At 35.8% G+C, this 12,188-nt stretch overlaps 1 protein-coding gene across 1 annotated transcript; it reads right to left on the reverse strand.

The window, feature by feature from the left end:
• Positions 1-18: 18 nt before the first annotated feature.
• Positions 19-1,082, reverse strand: LOC114173640 (E3 ubiquitin-protein ligase MPSR1-like). Its single transcript, XM_028058141.2, has one exon. It carries the CDS (start codon positions 844-846, stop codon positions 163-165), a length of 684 nt encoding a protein of 227 aa, XP_027913942.1. The 5' UTR covers positions 847-1,082; the 3' UTR covers positions 19-162.
• Between the last annotated feature and the right edge of the window lie 11,106 nt (positions 1,083-12,188).

The raw sequence follows: 12,188 nt of genomic DNA on the forward strand, positions 1-12,188 counted from the left end.
CAATGCAACCAAGACGAGTAAAAAAATCATCATTCTTTATTCATTGCAAGAAAATATATAATATAATAACAATTTCGTGCAATTTTTCCTGTACATATATTTATCAATCCTTCCCCAATTTCAAAACCGATAACACTCTGTACCCAAAACCATAACCATTCCCTAACTCTCTACAACATCATCATCATCATCATCTCCATGACTTGATGGAGAATCATCATTTGAAGAAGCAGCTTGATCATGATCCTGGCCTCTCCGAATCCTATTGTAAGAAAAACTAACCCAAACTTCATCACCACCATCCCTTCTCCTCTCTCCCCCTTCTTCTTCCTCGCTTTTCCTCCCGAAATTATTCTCCACGGGCATCTCGTACCTACACACAGGGCAAGACCCATGCATCCCCAACCACTTCTCAATACAATCACCATGAAACTTGTGCTTACACGGCATCTCCTTCGCCACCCCACCAACCTCAAACTCCTCCAAACAAACCACGCACTCCAAATCCTCACCCTCTCCAACTTCCACACTTGGCATGGCCTCAATGGATTCCTTCGTAGCCGGAGGTCGACCACCTTTTCCGCTGCCGAGTTCGCGAAACAGAGCTTCGAGGCGCGAGTCCGCGTCGATGACCACCATGCCCTGAGTGAAGGGGTTCACCAAGATGATTCTTTGAGGCTGGCGGGCTTCAGTGTTCCCGTTTTCGTGACGTGGGTCATCGCCGTCCCGTCCTGCGGTGGTCTCCGAGAGGCCAAAGAGAAAGGGAAGAAACAGAGTTATGTCTCTGTTTCGCTCGACCCTCTCGAAAACAGAATTCTCCGGCACCTCGGTGGTCCCTGAAGCCATGATTTTTATTCAGAAAAGCTCTTTTGATTGGTGAGAGAGGAAGAGGGTGTGATGAATAATTGAGAATAATGGAAAAATTGTTTGAGAATGGAAAAAGGAGGAGAAAGGGAGAGTGAATATAAGGGGGAACAGGGGAGGGAGAAGGGTGAACCCACTGATATGACTCATAGAATGTTGTGGAAGGATCTGGAAGTTGTTTGGGTTGTTGTGGTGTGCTGTATTGTGTGTGCCAATGAGGTAACAAGCCATGTTTATCTTGAAAATTGAATTCAATCACTGTCTCATTCATTAGAAGAAGATATTTAAGGAAGAATTGGGGTTGGCTATGTGCAGACCTTGTATTATAAGATAGAGCTTTTGGTTTAGACAGATCATGAGGTAAGTTACTAAAAACTTCCAAGTCTTTCTGTCATCTTGGTAGATCCCTTTTTAACCTCATTTCAATAATTTTTTTTGTTCAAAATTAGGACTACAAGTTTTATTACAAATATGTTTTTTTTTTTTACACTGCAAAAAAATATTTATTAGTCTAAAATTTTTCACATTTTTTAACTTTCATAGTTATAAATAGTTACTTTAATAAAAGTAAAAAAAAATATATTGATTATTATAGTAATTTAATTTATTTAATTAATATATTTATTATTTGATACAAGTTAAATAATTGCATGTTGCTTTTAATTTTAATTTAATTTTTGTATTTTTAATATTTTAATTTTACTAAAATATAATTACAATTTAATTTAACATTTATAATTTATTTTTTAGATATTAATTTTGATATGTTAATTTTGAATTACTGTAAAGCTATTTATGTTCCAATATATCATAAATGAAGTTTTATCTCTAAAGGAAAAAATAATAAATATATTTTATATATTTTTTTATTATTTATTTAAAGGGATTTTTTTTATATCCACTTCTATTTTTTAATTTTATCCTTTAAATAATTTTTTAAATTAAAATAATTATTGTATTAATTTTACTTTTTAAATAACTGTTTTTTTTATTTGAACATTTTTATATTTAATTATATATATATATATATATATATATATATATATATATATATATATTAGCCCTTTTAATTGATAATAAACATTAAAAATTAGCCCTAACAAATTGTAAAAGTTTTAAATTAAAACTGAGAAAAAAAAACTAAATCATGATAATATTTAGAGGAATTCAAACTAAAAACTTTATATTAGTTTTAAATTATATAAGGCTCGAAAACAAAACAAGAGTAATGATTTGTTCTTCCTTTACATGTAGTCTTTCTCCACTTGTATGTGTGTTCCTTGAGTCATCAATGTAATTTTTTACTCATCAATTATCCTGTTGGTTTGGTTTGATCGTATGTGTTATTCTTAGTTATAAATAGAGCATCATATGAGTCTGAAGGTGATTTGGTATTTTTAAATTTGTTTAAGCTGTGTCACAAGAGATGAAAGTTAATCTTGAGTTTCTTTATGTTTTGAATTGTTCAATTGATTTAATTTGGCTGTTAGATGGTAATGGTATGATTGATTTCCTTGAATTGTTAATTTGAGTTGTGACTTTAGGTATGAAGCATCGAATTGTAAGATGTATGCATATATCATGAACTATTGTTGTTTGATAGTAAATTTTATTTGGATTTATGATTTTTACTGGTTTAGTTGTTTTTAATTTGCAATTGTATACGTTTGTGGTTTGTATGAGGCTTTTGATTTGCTTTAATGTGGTCGAGACTATCTGAAATGTTAGATTTCGTTCTTTGAATCATGCAGACTCGTTGAGCGAGAGGCATCTTATATCTGAGCAAGTTTGCATAATTCACCTTCTAGAGTTTTTTTGTTGCTATGTGAGTGAGTGTCGTTAAGCGAGAACTTAAATTATTCTTCCCAATACTCATTTCATTGGGCTATATCCAAATTATCTGCTAAACGAAAATGAAATCAAATTCCAAAGAATTTGATCATTTGAGCGAGTGAGTTCTCACTGGGCGAATTTTGACATACAAATTTCAGGGAGCTCCAGTGGTGCCTTCATTGGACTCGCTGGGTAATTTGTTGCAAAAATTGTTCTAATGTTAGAGTTGTTGGACAAAATCTTTAATCGTTGAGCAAATGGGCCTTCAAGTACTACTAATTGGGTGAGTGGAGGCTTTTGTTAGGTGAGACTAGTAAAATTTCTCACCTTTTCAATTTTATGAAATTGGAATGGATATTTTGATGATAGTTAAATGTTAGCACTATAATCCTATGAGTATGTAAATTGTTGAGATTGGTGTGCTAATCTAGGGTGGATAGGCATGTGTTCTTCAATATATGCATTGATGTAAGGATTCAATATTAGAGGTTATCTTAACACTCTAATAATCATTCAGACTCATGCAGAGAAAGATGAGTTATGTGGTGAGAGTAGTAAGAGATCATAGTCTAGGAATTTTACCTTAGCGTAAGACGAGAAGAGACTAACCTTGTGTGTGGTAAGGTTGAAACTCATTGACAATATCTTTGTAGAATATAGTAAAGGTCCATCACAAGTGCAAAACTTGTCAGAGTCAGATATTAATACATGTATCTGAACAATTGAGTTTTGTTTAGTATGTACTTGAAACATGTTTGTCTTTATGAATGATGTGTATATGATTTTAACTTGAGTTTTGTTATATGAAGATTCTTTTGCAAATTAGTTTACCTTTTGTTGTGTGGTTCTGTCTAGTGTTTCTTTTCTTCTTTTGCAATGATCACCTTAATTGGTATGTGCAAATGAAGAAACAAGAATTGACCTACCTTGGGAACAATCATGCAGGCACCTAGTTCCTAAATTGGAGTTGTTTATTTTGTAGTATGTTTTGAAAAATATTTTATATTTTGTTATAAACATTTAGTTTCCTACATTTATATATCATGTTATGTCAAGTTGTTGAGGTTTCTTTTTGAATGACTATAATAATCTTTTCTAGCTATGAATTATTCGTTCTTAAATATTAACTATGTGATGCTTTATTTTAGTAGTAATATTCTATTAAAATAAGATGTTAGAATTTGTTTATTTTACATATAGTTTTAATATAGTATATGTTATGACAAGATGAAAAAGAAACAAATTAAGATAAAAAGAAGACACACAAATTTACGTGGTTCAGTCAATGTGACCTGGACACTTCAAGAGTTTTTTATTTCTAAATAATAATAGAGAGATATATGATACGAATGTATTTTTTAACCTTATAAAAGGATAAAAATAACAGTCTCTTTAAACCTCATTACAACTCATAGATATATGAAGTAAAAGAGATAAAGAGACAATATAACATTCAAGGCATCTTAACAGTATAATTAATAATTCTAAATTTATAAAATATATTTTATTATTTTTACTCACAATTAAATCTTTGTGTGTATACTAAAAAATTATTTTATAACGATTTACATAATAATAACAAAATAAATATATAAAAAATAAATCAAAAGCTCTAAGTAAATTATAACTATTTAAATAAATAAAATATTAAGAGTAAGTTATTGATGATAAATTAAAAGAAATATATAACTTATTTTTTATATTAAATAGTAAAAAATTAACTATTTTATCTAAAATATTTTTCAGTATTCTGAGTATATTAATTAATGGTTTTGTTTTTAGCATTAAACTAGCTATAATTAGCAATAACCCCTGTAAAAATATTAGAAAATATGACGTATTTAAAAATAGTACAAAAATTGAAAATAGAAAGAGATCTATTTAAATGGGCTATAAACAAATCGAAATAAAAGATTATATAAACTAAGACATCTAATAATATATTAATTTTTATTAAATGTATTACTTGAATTGAGACCGGAAAGTTAAGTAATTTAAAGATAAATTAGGAAAAAAATAATAGTTTGTTAAAAGATGTAAATATAAATCAATTTTAAAAGAGTAAATTAAATGACTAAAATGATATCCCTTGTTGGAAAGTAGTTCATTTGACAGTTTCTTGGTTTAAAAGTATGATCACCAAAATTTATAGTTTGTAATAAGAAAAAGAAAATGTTTTAAGAGAATATTGCTATTTCTTTTTCTCTGGGATTTCAATCCTATTATATTCTCATCATCTTAACTTCCCACAAGGTAAGGTATTGTTTGTAAGAATAATTTTAACTTTCTTAAACTAATGTTTACCTTTTTTGTAGCATAAGATTTTTTTTTTTCTTGCAAGAATTTAATGTATTTTTATATTAAAAAAATTTTGTTATCAGAACAAAAAGTACAATTAAAAAGATAATTTAGAAGCTCTTGTCATGAAACCTCCTTATTAAAAGGTTTGTTAAAAATAAATAGTGAAATTAGTACATATTTTGAGTGTTGTTTAATTATATAGCTTCATCCCCGTAGTTTTACACAGATCTTTAATATATTTTTTTAATTTGTAGATTACTAAAGCTATATTCTGATTTAGTTAGAAAATAAGAGTAGAATTATCTTAAAACTGAAAATTTACATTTATTTTTTTATATAAAATAAAATTTGTTTCTATCGCTCTATCTTTGAAAATGTAAATAAATTTTGTTAGGTCAATAAATGGGATAAGAAGTTGAGAATTTCACTAAGATGAATTCACTAGCAATTGAAGTAATGAGTATAATAAAAAAAATATTCATGGACAAAGCATGCATATTTTAATGTTAATAGTTTCATTTCATCACATGGTGATGTTGCATTTGTGATACATTCAATGTTTTTAATTATATAAGAATTATTAATCTTTTGTGGACAGCTGGGTGGCAAATTTAAATAATAAAACCTTATGGTGCCTACCAACTATATTCAAAAGCTTTGGTTAAGTAAATAAATCATAATCACACTACTAATCTTCTTAACTTACTATATTATTAAAAAATTGTGTGATGAAATCTCTGGCTGCAACTTGTTATGGTTGAATTCAACAATAACTATGAAATCTAGGTTTCTCTAGAACTTACACTGATTAGGTAGACTCAATCTTTATAAAAATTGCTAAAATTCTGATGCATGTGAAAGAATAGTAATCAAGATCTTTGTGGACATTTCCAAACAAATATATACTTTTAAAATGTAGACAGTGGAACACATGGTTTTGATGATTTTTTTTAATTATTACAAAATGAGTTTAATTGTAATTTATGTTTTACAATATGGTTTTATCTGTATTATTATATAAAATATACTGAGATTCAATTTTGATTTTTTGTGTACGTATAAGTTTGTTTTTTAATTTTACATTTTAATATGTAATTCTTTTTTAAATTAAGATAATTACCTTGTTAGGTTTATCTTTTAAGTGATATTTTTTAAAAATTTAACCGTTTTTTAAGTTAGATTGTTTCTTTAAAATTTAACAATTTTTTAAAATTAAAATAAATATTTATAATAAAAAATTATCTACAAAATTATTAGTTACATTTATTTTATAATTATAATTTTATTATTTTGTTATTATTCACATGTAAAATATATATATATATATATATATATATATATATATTATTTGAAATTAGATATTTGTGAATATTTTAATAATAAAAAATATAATAAGTTAAATAAACATTGTTATAATAGACTTTAAAATTTTTCTAGAAGTGAATTTAAATCAATTTATTCTAAGAAAAAAAGTTATAAGGTGAAGATTATTTTTTTATATATAAATTTAAATTAATTTATCTTTAAAAAAAGTTTAAAATGAAGATTATTTTTCTATATATTGTAAATTGGTTTTATTTTTAATCAATATATAATTTTAAAGATAAATTTTGATTATTTTATTTGGATTATTTGGAAGGAGGCTTATCAACTAAAGAACCGTGAAAAATCGAGGTATTTAAAGGATTTCAACATCCAAACTTGTAAGCCCCATTTCAGTTTCTTTAATTGTTTGGGCCTAGCCATTCGTGGGCCTAAGACCAGTCCAATAAGGGGACCCCAAAACCCTCTTCTGCTTTCTCATTTTCACTTGTCTCCGTTTCTGAAGTTGTCCTCTTGTCCCCTGTCGTTCTTCTGCTAGGAACTCTGCTAGGGCACAAAATTGTCCGTCTCGGAGCTAGCAAGACTCGTACTTCTCCAGGTAAGCTGAGCTAGTGGGCCTTCTGGTCCCTTCTTTTTCATTCCTCCACTGTTGAAAAATGTTAGTCAAGTTAGAGTTAAAGTTTCCTAACTTCGTCTTGCGCGAATCCTGATGTTTCAGCTCACTGCCTTGGCTTTGGAACTGAAGTAACCCTTAGTTTCGAGTATTGTTTTCGTTTGGTTAGCCTCTGAGCAAGGTAAGGGGAAGCTAGGGTAATTGTCTTCTTGAATGTTTTTACCTATTCTGAACGAATCTTGTGTTTTGGTGTTTGAATCTTGTGACTTGATGTATGAAGTTGGTTGTTGGGTGTGTGTATTCGATTAGAATGAGAGAATGCATGCAATGGCAGGTGAGAAACCTGCTAATCTCGCCCAAGCGGGTAACCCTCGCCTAAGCGAGAATAGCAGGGACTCACCCCTGAATTTCATCTCGAATGGTCGCCTAGGCGACAAACATGATTTTTGAGCGAGGCACAGTCTTGCCTAGGCGAGACGCTGTCGCCTGAGCGAGAATTCGATGAAATTCTTGCAGTGGTCACTGTTGGACCCTCGCCTAGGCGAGAAGGGGGTCGCCTGAGCGAAAACGCCTGGGCGAGAATCTTCAGTTTAGGCGAGGATTCGTGACAAGGGCTGCTGTGTTGGCTGATGCTACTCCATGCTGATGTTAATTACTTTCCTTATTCATAGTATGTGATCATGCTTAGTATGTGTACTTGATTTGAACTGAAAAGTAGTCATTGTTATGTAGGATTCATGCTTTGAATGTTGGAAGATATATTGTTATGCATGAAATGAACATGAGTACGGAAACATGATATTCTTGAGTGTCCGAATGCACTGAATTTGGATGATAGATAGGCATGTGATATGTGTTGAGAGGGAGTTTCATGGGGAAAACTCCTAGTGATATATATATATATATATATATATATATATATATATATATATGTATGTATGTAAGTATGCATAAGTGCATGCCTAGTGTATACCTTGATATAGGAGATGTCTAGATAAAGGAAGGTATCCTGAACTCTAATAGACCTTCATGCTCACGTAGAGCAAAATGGTTTATGTGGTGAGAGTGGCAGGAGGTCCTAGTCTTGGGACAGTTTGGGCCCGAGACATTAATGGATTAACCCTGTGTGTGGTTGGGTGATAACCCCTTGCGTCTAGACTCTGTAGAGTTTAGAAACCAGCACAGTGCATACTTCCTTTAGAATTCTATATCAAGTGTATGATCCGGATATCGAGTCATAGGAACTTGCATTTGTCTGCCCTTTCACGATTGGAATGTTTATAAGTTTATTAATAATGATCTGCTTTGTCTTGTACCATGTTTTATAATATGTTAATGACGTTTGCACTAGCTCACCCCTTTGCATTTTGTGTATGTTCCTGTACTGTCTTTCCTTGGCGATGATCACCTCTTGGTGGGAGCAGATGGGGCAAATCCTGGCGGTAGACCCGATGGGGGCAGCGGTGCTGCTTAGATGGACCTATTTCTTGTGACCCCTAGGAATGAAGTTGGCTCTAGGGCTGCCATAAGAACTCTTATCCTAGGACTATGTCTCTTTTGAAAACTATCTTTTACTTTGACTTTTAATTGTGGATAAGGCACTGTGTTTCTGCCTAAGGCTTTTACATGTTTAAGGATGACTGTAATGGTGATTTCCCTAAGTACTTCTTTTGATTCCCCTTATTTATATGCATATAGCTATGTCGCGTGGTTATTGGGTAGAATTAAATTCTCTTAAATGGGATGTCACATTTATGGTATCAGAGCCTTCGTTCCTAAGTGTCTGTGGACTATGCGCTGCTTAGCTTTCGTTGTGTCTTGCTTGTCGTGTTTAGATAAGTTTCCAGTCTAACCACGTTCTAATGGTTATTTCTGCATGTCCAGTGATATGGCACCTCCGCGTATCACTCCTCCTCCACCCCCTCAGGGCGATGGGCAAGATCTGGCTAGGGCGATTGAGGCAATGGCTGCTGCTTTGACCCAACAAAGCAATGCCATGTTGCAGCAACACGAGGCGGCGATGCAGCGCCAGGAAGTCTCTCTTGAGCAACAAAACTTTGTGATACAGCAGATGGAGGCTGCTAGGCAGGCTGCTGAGGACGCTCAGAGGCAGCACTTGGATGCCCTCCGCCAATTAGGGGAGAATGCTGCTGGTGCCCAGATGTATGGTCCTCATCCCCAACCTCCACCCCCTAAATGGAGTTTGGAGGATTTCTTGAAGCACCAACCTGCCAAGTTTGATGGCAAGGCGAGCCCCGATCAGGCGGATGAAAGATATGGAGCGCATCTTTGATGCCAAGAGGTGCCCCAATGAAAGCAGGCTTGCTTTCACTGTTTATATGCTCACAGGAGAGGCAGAGCATTGGTGGGCTAGTATGAGGATGGTTATGGAGGAGAGGCACGAAGAGGTCAATTGAGAGGCCTTCAAGAGGAAGTTTTTGTCAGAATACTTCCCTGATAGCGTGAGATACGCTAAAGAGGTGGAGTTCCTTCAGCTTACTCAGGGAGACAAGTCGGTGGCTGAATATGCCGAGAGGTTCAAGCACCTGGGACGCTTCTATACCATGCCACTGGATGAGGAGTGGTGCTGCAGAAAGTTTGAAAATGGGCTTCGAGGAGATATTAGGCTGATGGTGGCACCACTTTCCATCAAAGACTTTGCAGCTTTGGTGGAGAGAGCTCGTGTTATGGAGCAGATGAAGGCTGAGATAGAAGCTCAGCAAGTTCAGCAGCAGCAGAAGGCCAGTGGGTCATCTGGGTCCAGATCTAGGGTGGAAGAGAGAAAGAAACCTTATTCTAGGCCGCAACCTCAGGTGACCAGGGGATTTACCTCTCAGCAGTCATGGGTGCCTAGATGTTATCAGTGCAACGGACCACATTTGAGGAGTGCATGCCCGCAGTTGGCGAGCACACGAAGATGCCATAGTTGTGGGAAGACGGGGCACTTAATTAAGGACTGTCCCTCCTCCAGAGGGACTACAGTGAGGCCCCCGGCTCAGACTTCAGTCCAGACTCGTCAAGGAAGTGGGGGAAACAGGCCCCAAGCGGCAGGTCGAGTGTATGCTGTGACCGGGGCAGAGGCGACAAACTCAGGTAATCTTGTTGTAGGATGTTGCTTGATTGCGAGAAAACCCCGATGTGTGTTATTTGATTCTGGGGCGACACACTCTTTTGTGTCAAAGTCTTGTGTGCTTGAGTTGGGTCTGTCGGTTAGTGAGCTACCATTTGATCTTGTGGTGTCTACGCCAGCATCTAGGTTAGTCAGGACGTCTTCCATGTGTGCACGGTGTCCAGTGGAAGTAGAGGGATGCATGTTTAAAGTGAACTTGATATGCCTACCTCTGCAAAGCTTGGACGTAATCTTGGGAATGGATTGGCTCTCTGCCAATCGCATTCTCATTGATTGTCGGGAGAAGAAGTTGTTGTTCTCCGACATTGTGGAGCCAGAGTTGTTGTCCTCTCAGGGTGTCTTGAGGGAGATCAAGAAAGGTGCTCAGTGTTTCTTGATCTATGCTCAGTTGAAGGTAGAGAAAGAGGAGAGAATAACGGTAATTCCCGTCGTGCGAGAGTTTGAGGACGTGTTCCCTGAAGAGGTACCAGGTTTGCCTCCAAGGAGAGAAGTTGAGTTCTCTATTGATCTGATACCAGGAGCGGGTCCAGTATCAATAGCCCCTTATAGAATGGCTCCTGCAGAGTTAGTGGAGTTGAAGAAGCAAATTGAAGAGTTGCTTGAAAAGCAATTCATCCGGCCCAGTGCTTCACCGTGGGGAGCTCCAGTGTTGCTAGTCAAGAAGAAGGATGGTGGTTCAAGACTGTGTGTGGACTACCGTCAGTTGAATAAGCTAACCATCAAGAATAAATACCCTTTACCAAGAATCGATGATCTGATGGATCAGTTGCACGGGGCGTCAGTGTTCTCTAAAATCGATCTGCGGTCGGGTTACCACCAGATATTGGTGAAGGCAGAGGATGTCCAGAAGACTGCATTTAGATCCAGATACGGGCATTATGAGTACGTGGTTATGCCTTTTGGTGTGACCAACGCTCCCGCCTTGTTCATGGACTACATGAACAGGATCTTTAGACCGTTTTTAGATAAGTTTGTCGTGGTCTTTATAGACGACATACTTATCTATTCCAGGACCCATGAGGAACACGCTGAGCATTTGAGGGTGGTGCTGGGAATCTTGAGGGAGAAGCAACTTTTCGCTAAGTTACCAAAGTGTGATTTCTGGATGAAGGAAGTACAATTTCTGGGGCACATGATATCAGCTCAGGGTATAGCTGTGGATCCGACTAAGGTGGAGGCTGTGATACGATGGAAAAGCCCCAAGTCCGTGGTGAAGATTCGGAGCTTTGTGGGTTTAGCAGGCTACTACAGGAGGTTTATAGAGGGGTTCTCCAAGATAGTAGCACCTTTGACACAGTTAACCAGGAAGGACCAACCTTTTGTATGGACTGACAGGTGTGAGGAGAACTTCAAGGAGCTTAAGCACAGGTTGACGAGTGCTCCGGTGCTGATAATTCCAGATGTAAGTAAACCCTTTGAGGTTTACTGTGATGCTTCTCATCAGGGTCTTGGTTGCGTCTTGATGCAAGAAAGGAAGGTGATGGCCTATGCTTCAAGGCAGCTGAAGATTCATGAGAAGAACTACCCTACCCATGATCTAGAGCTAGCGGCGGTGGTCTTTGCTTTGAAGATTTGGAGGCACTACTTGTATGGCACACAATTTCGGGTGTTTAGTGACCACAAGAGCTTGAAGTATCTCTTTGATCAGAAGGAGTTAAATATGAGGCAACGGCGGTGGATAGAGTTCTTAAAGGACTACGACTTCGAGCTTCTATATCACCCAGGGAAGGCGAATGTGGTGGCCGACGCACTAAGTAGAAAGACAGTACATGTAGCACACATGATGATCAAGGAATTGGAATTGCTTGAGAGTTTCAAGGATATGAGGATACAAGTCGAGTTGGAACCAGAGTTCATTAGGTGTAGCACCTTAGCTATATCTAGTGACTTCCTAAGCTTGATCAAGGAGAAGCAAGCACAGGATGCTAGCTTGCGGAGGGTGAAAGAGCTTTTAGGGTCTGATCAGGCAAAGGAGTTTGCCTTGGGTAGCGATGACGTGTTGAGGTTTAGAGGCAGGGTTTGTGTGCCTAGTGATGCAGAGATGAGAAGGTTGATTCTTGAGGAGGGACACAAAAGCTGTCTTAGTCTGCACCCGGGCATGACTAAAATGTACAAAGACCTCAA

This window comes from Vigna unguiculata, chromosome 2, assembly GCF_037176805.1.
Source record: "Vigna unguiculata cultivar grain cowpea cultivar isolate G323 ecotype 2 chromosome 2, ASM3717680v1, whole genome shotgun sequence".
Taxonomy (NCBI): domain Eukaryota; kingdom Viridiplantae; phylum Streptophyta; class Magnoliopsida; order Fabales; family Fabaceae; genus Vigna; species Vigna unguiculata.

Bases quoted from the DNA above. Each gene is read 5' to 3' on its own strand.
- LOC114173640 (XM_028058141.2), bottom strand. From the start codon at position 846: ATGGCTTCAGGGACCACCGAGGTGCCGGAGAATTCTGTTTTCGAGAGG.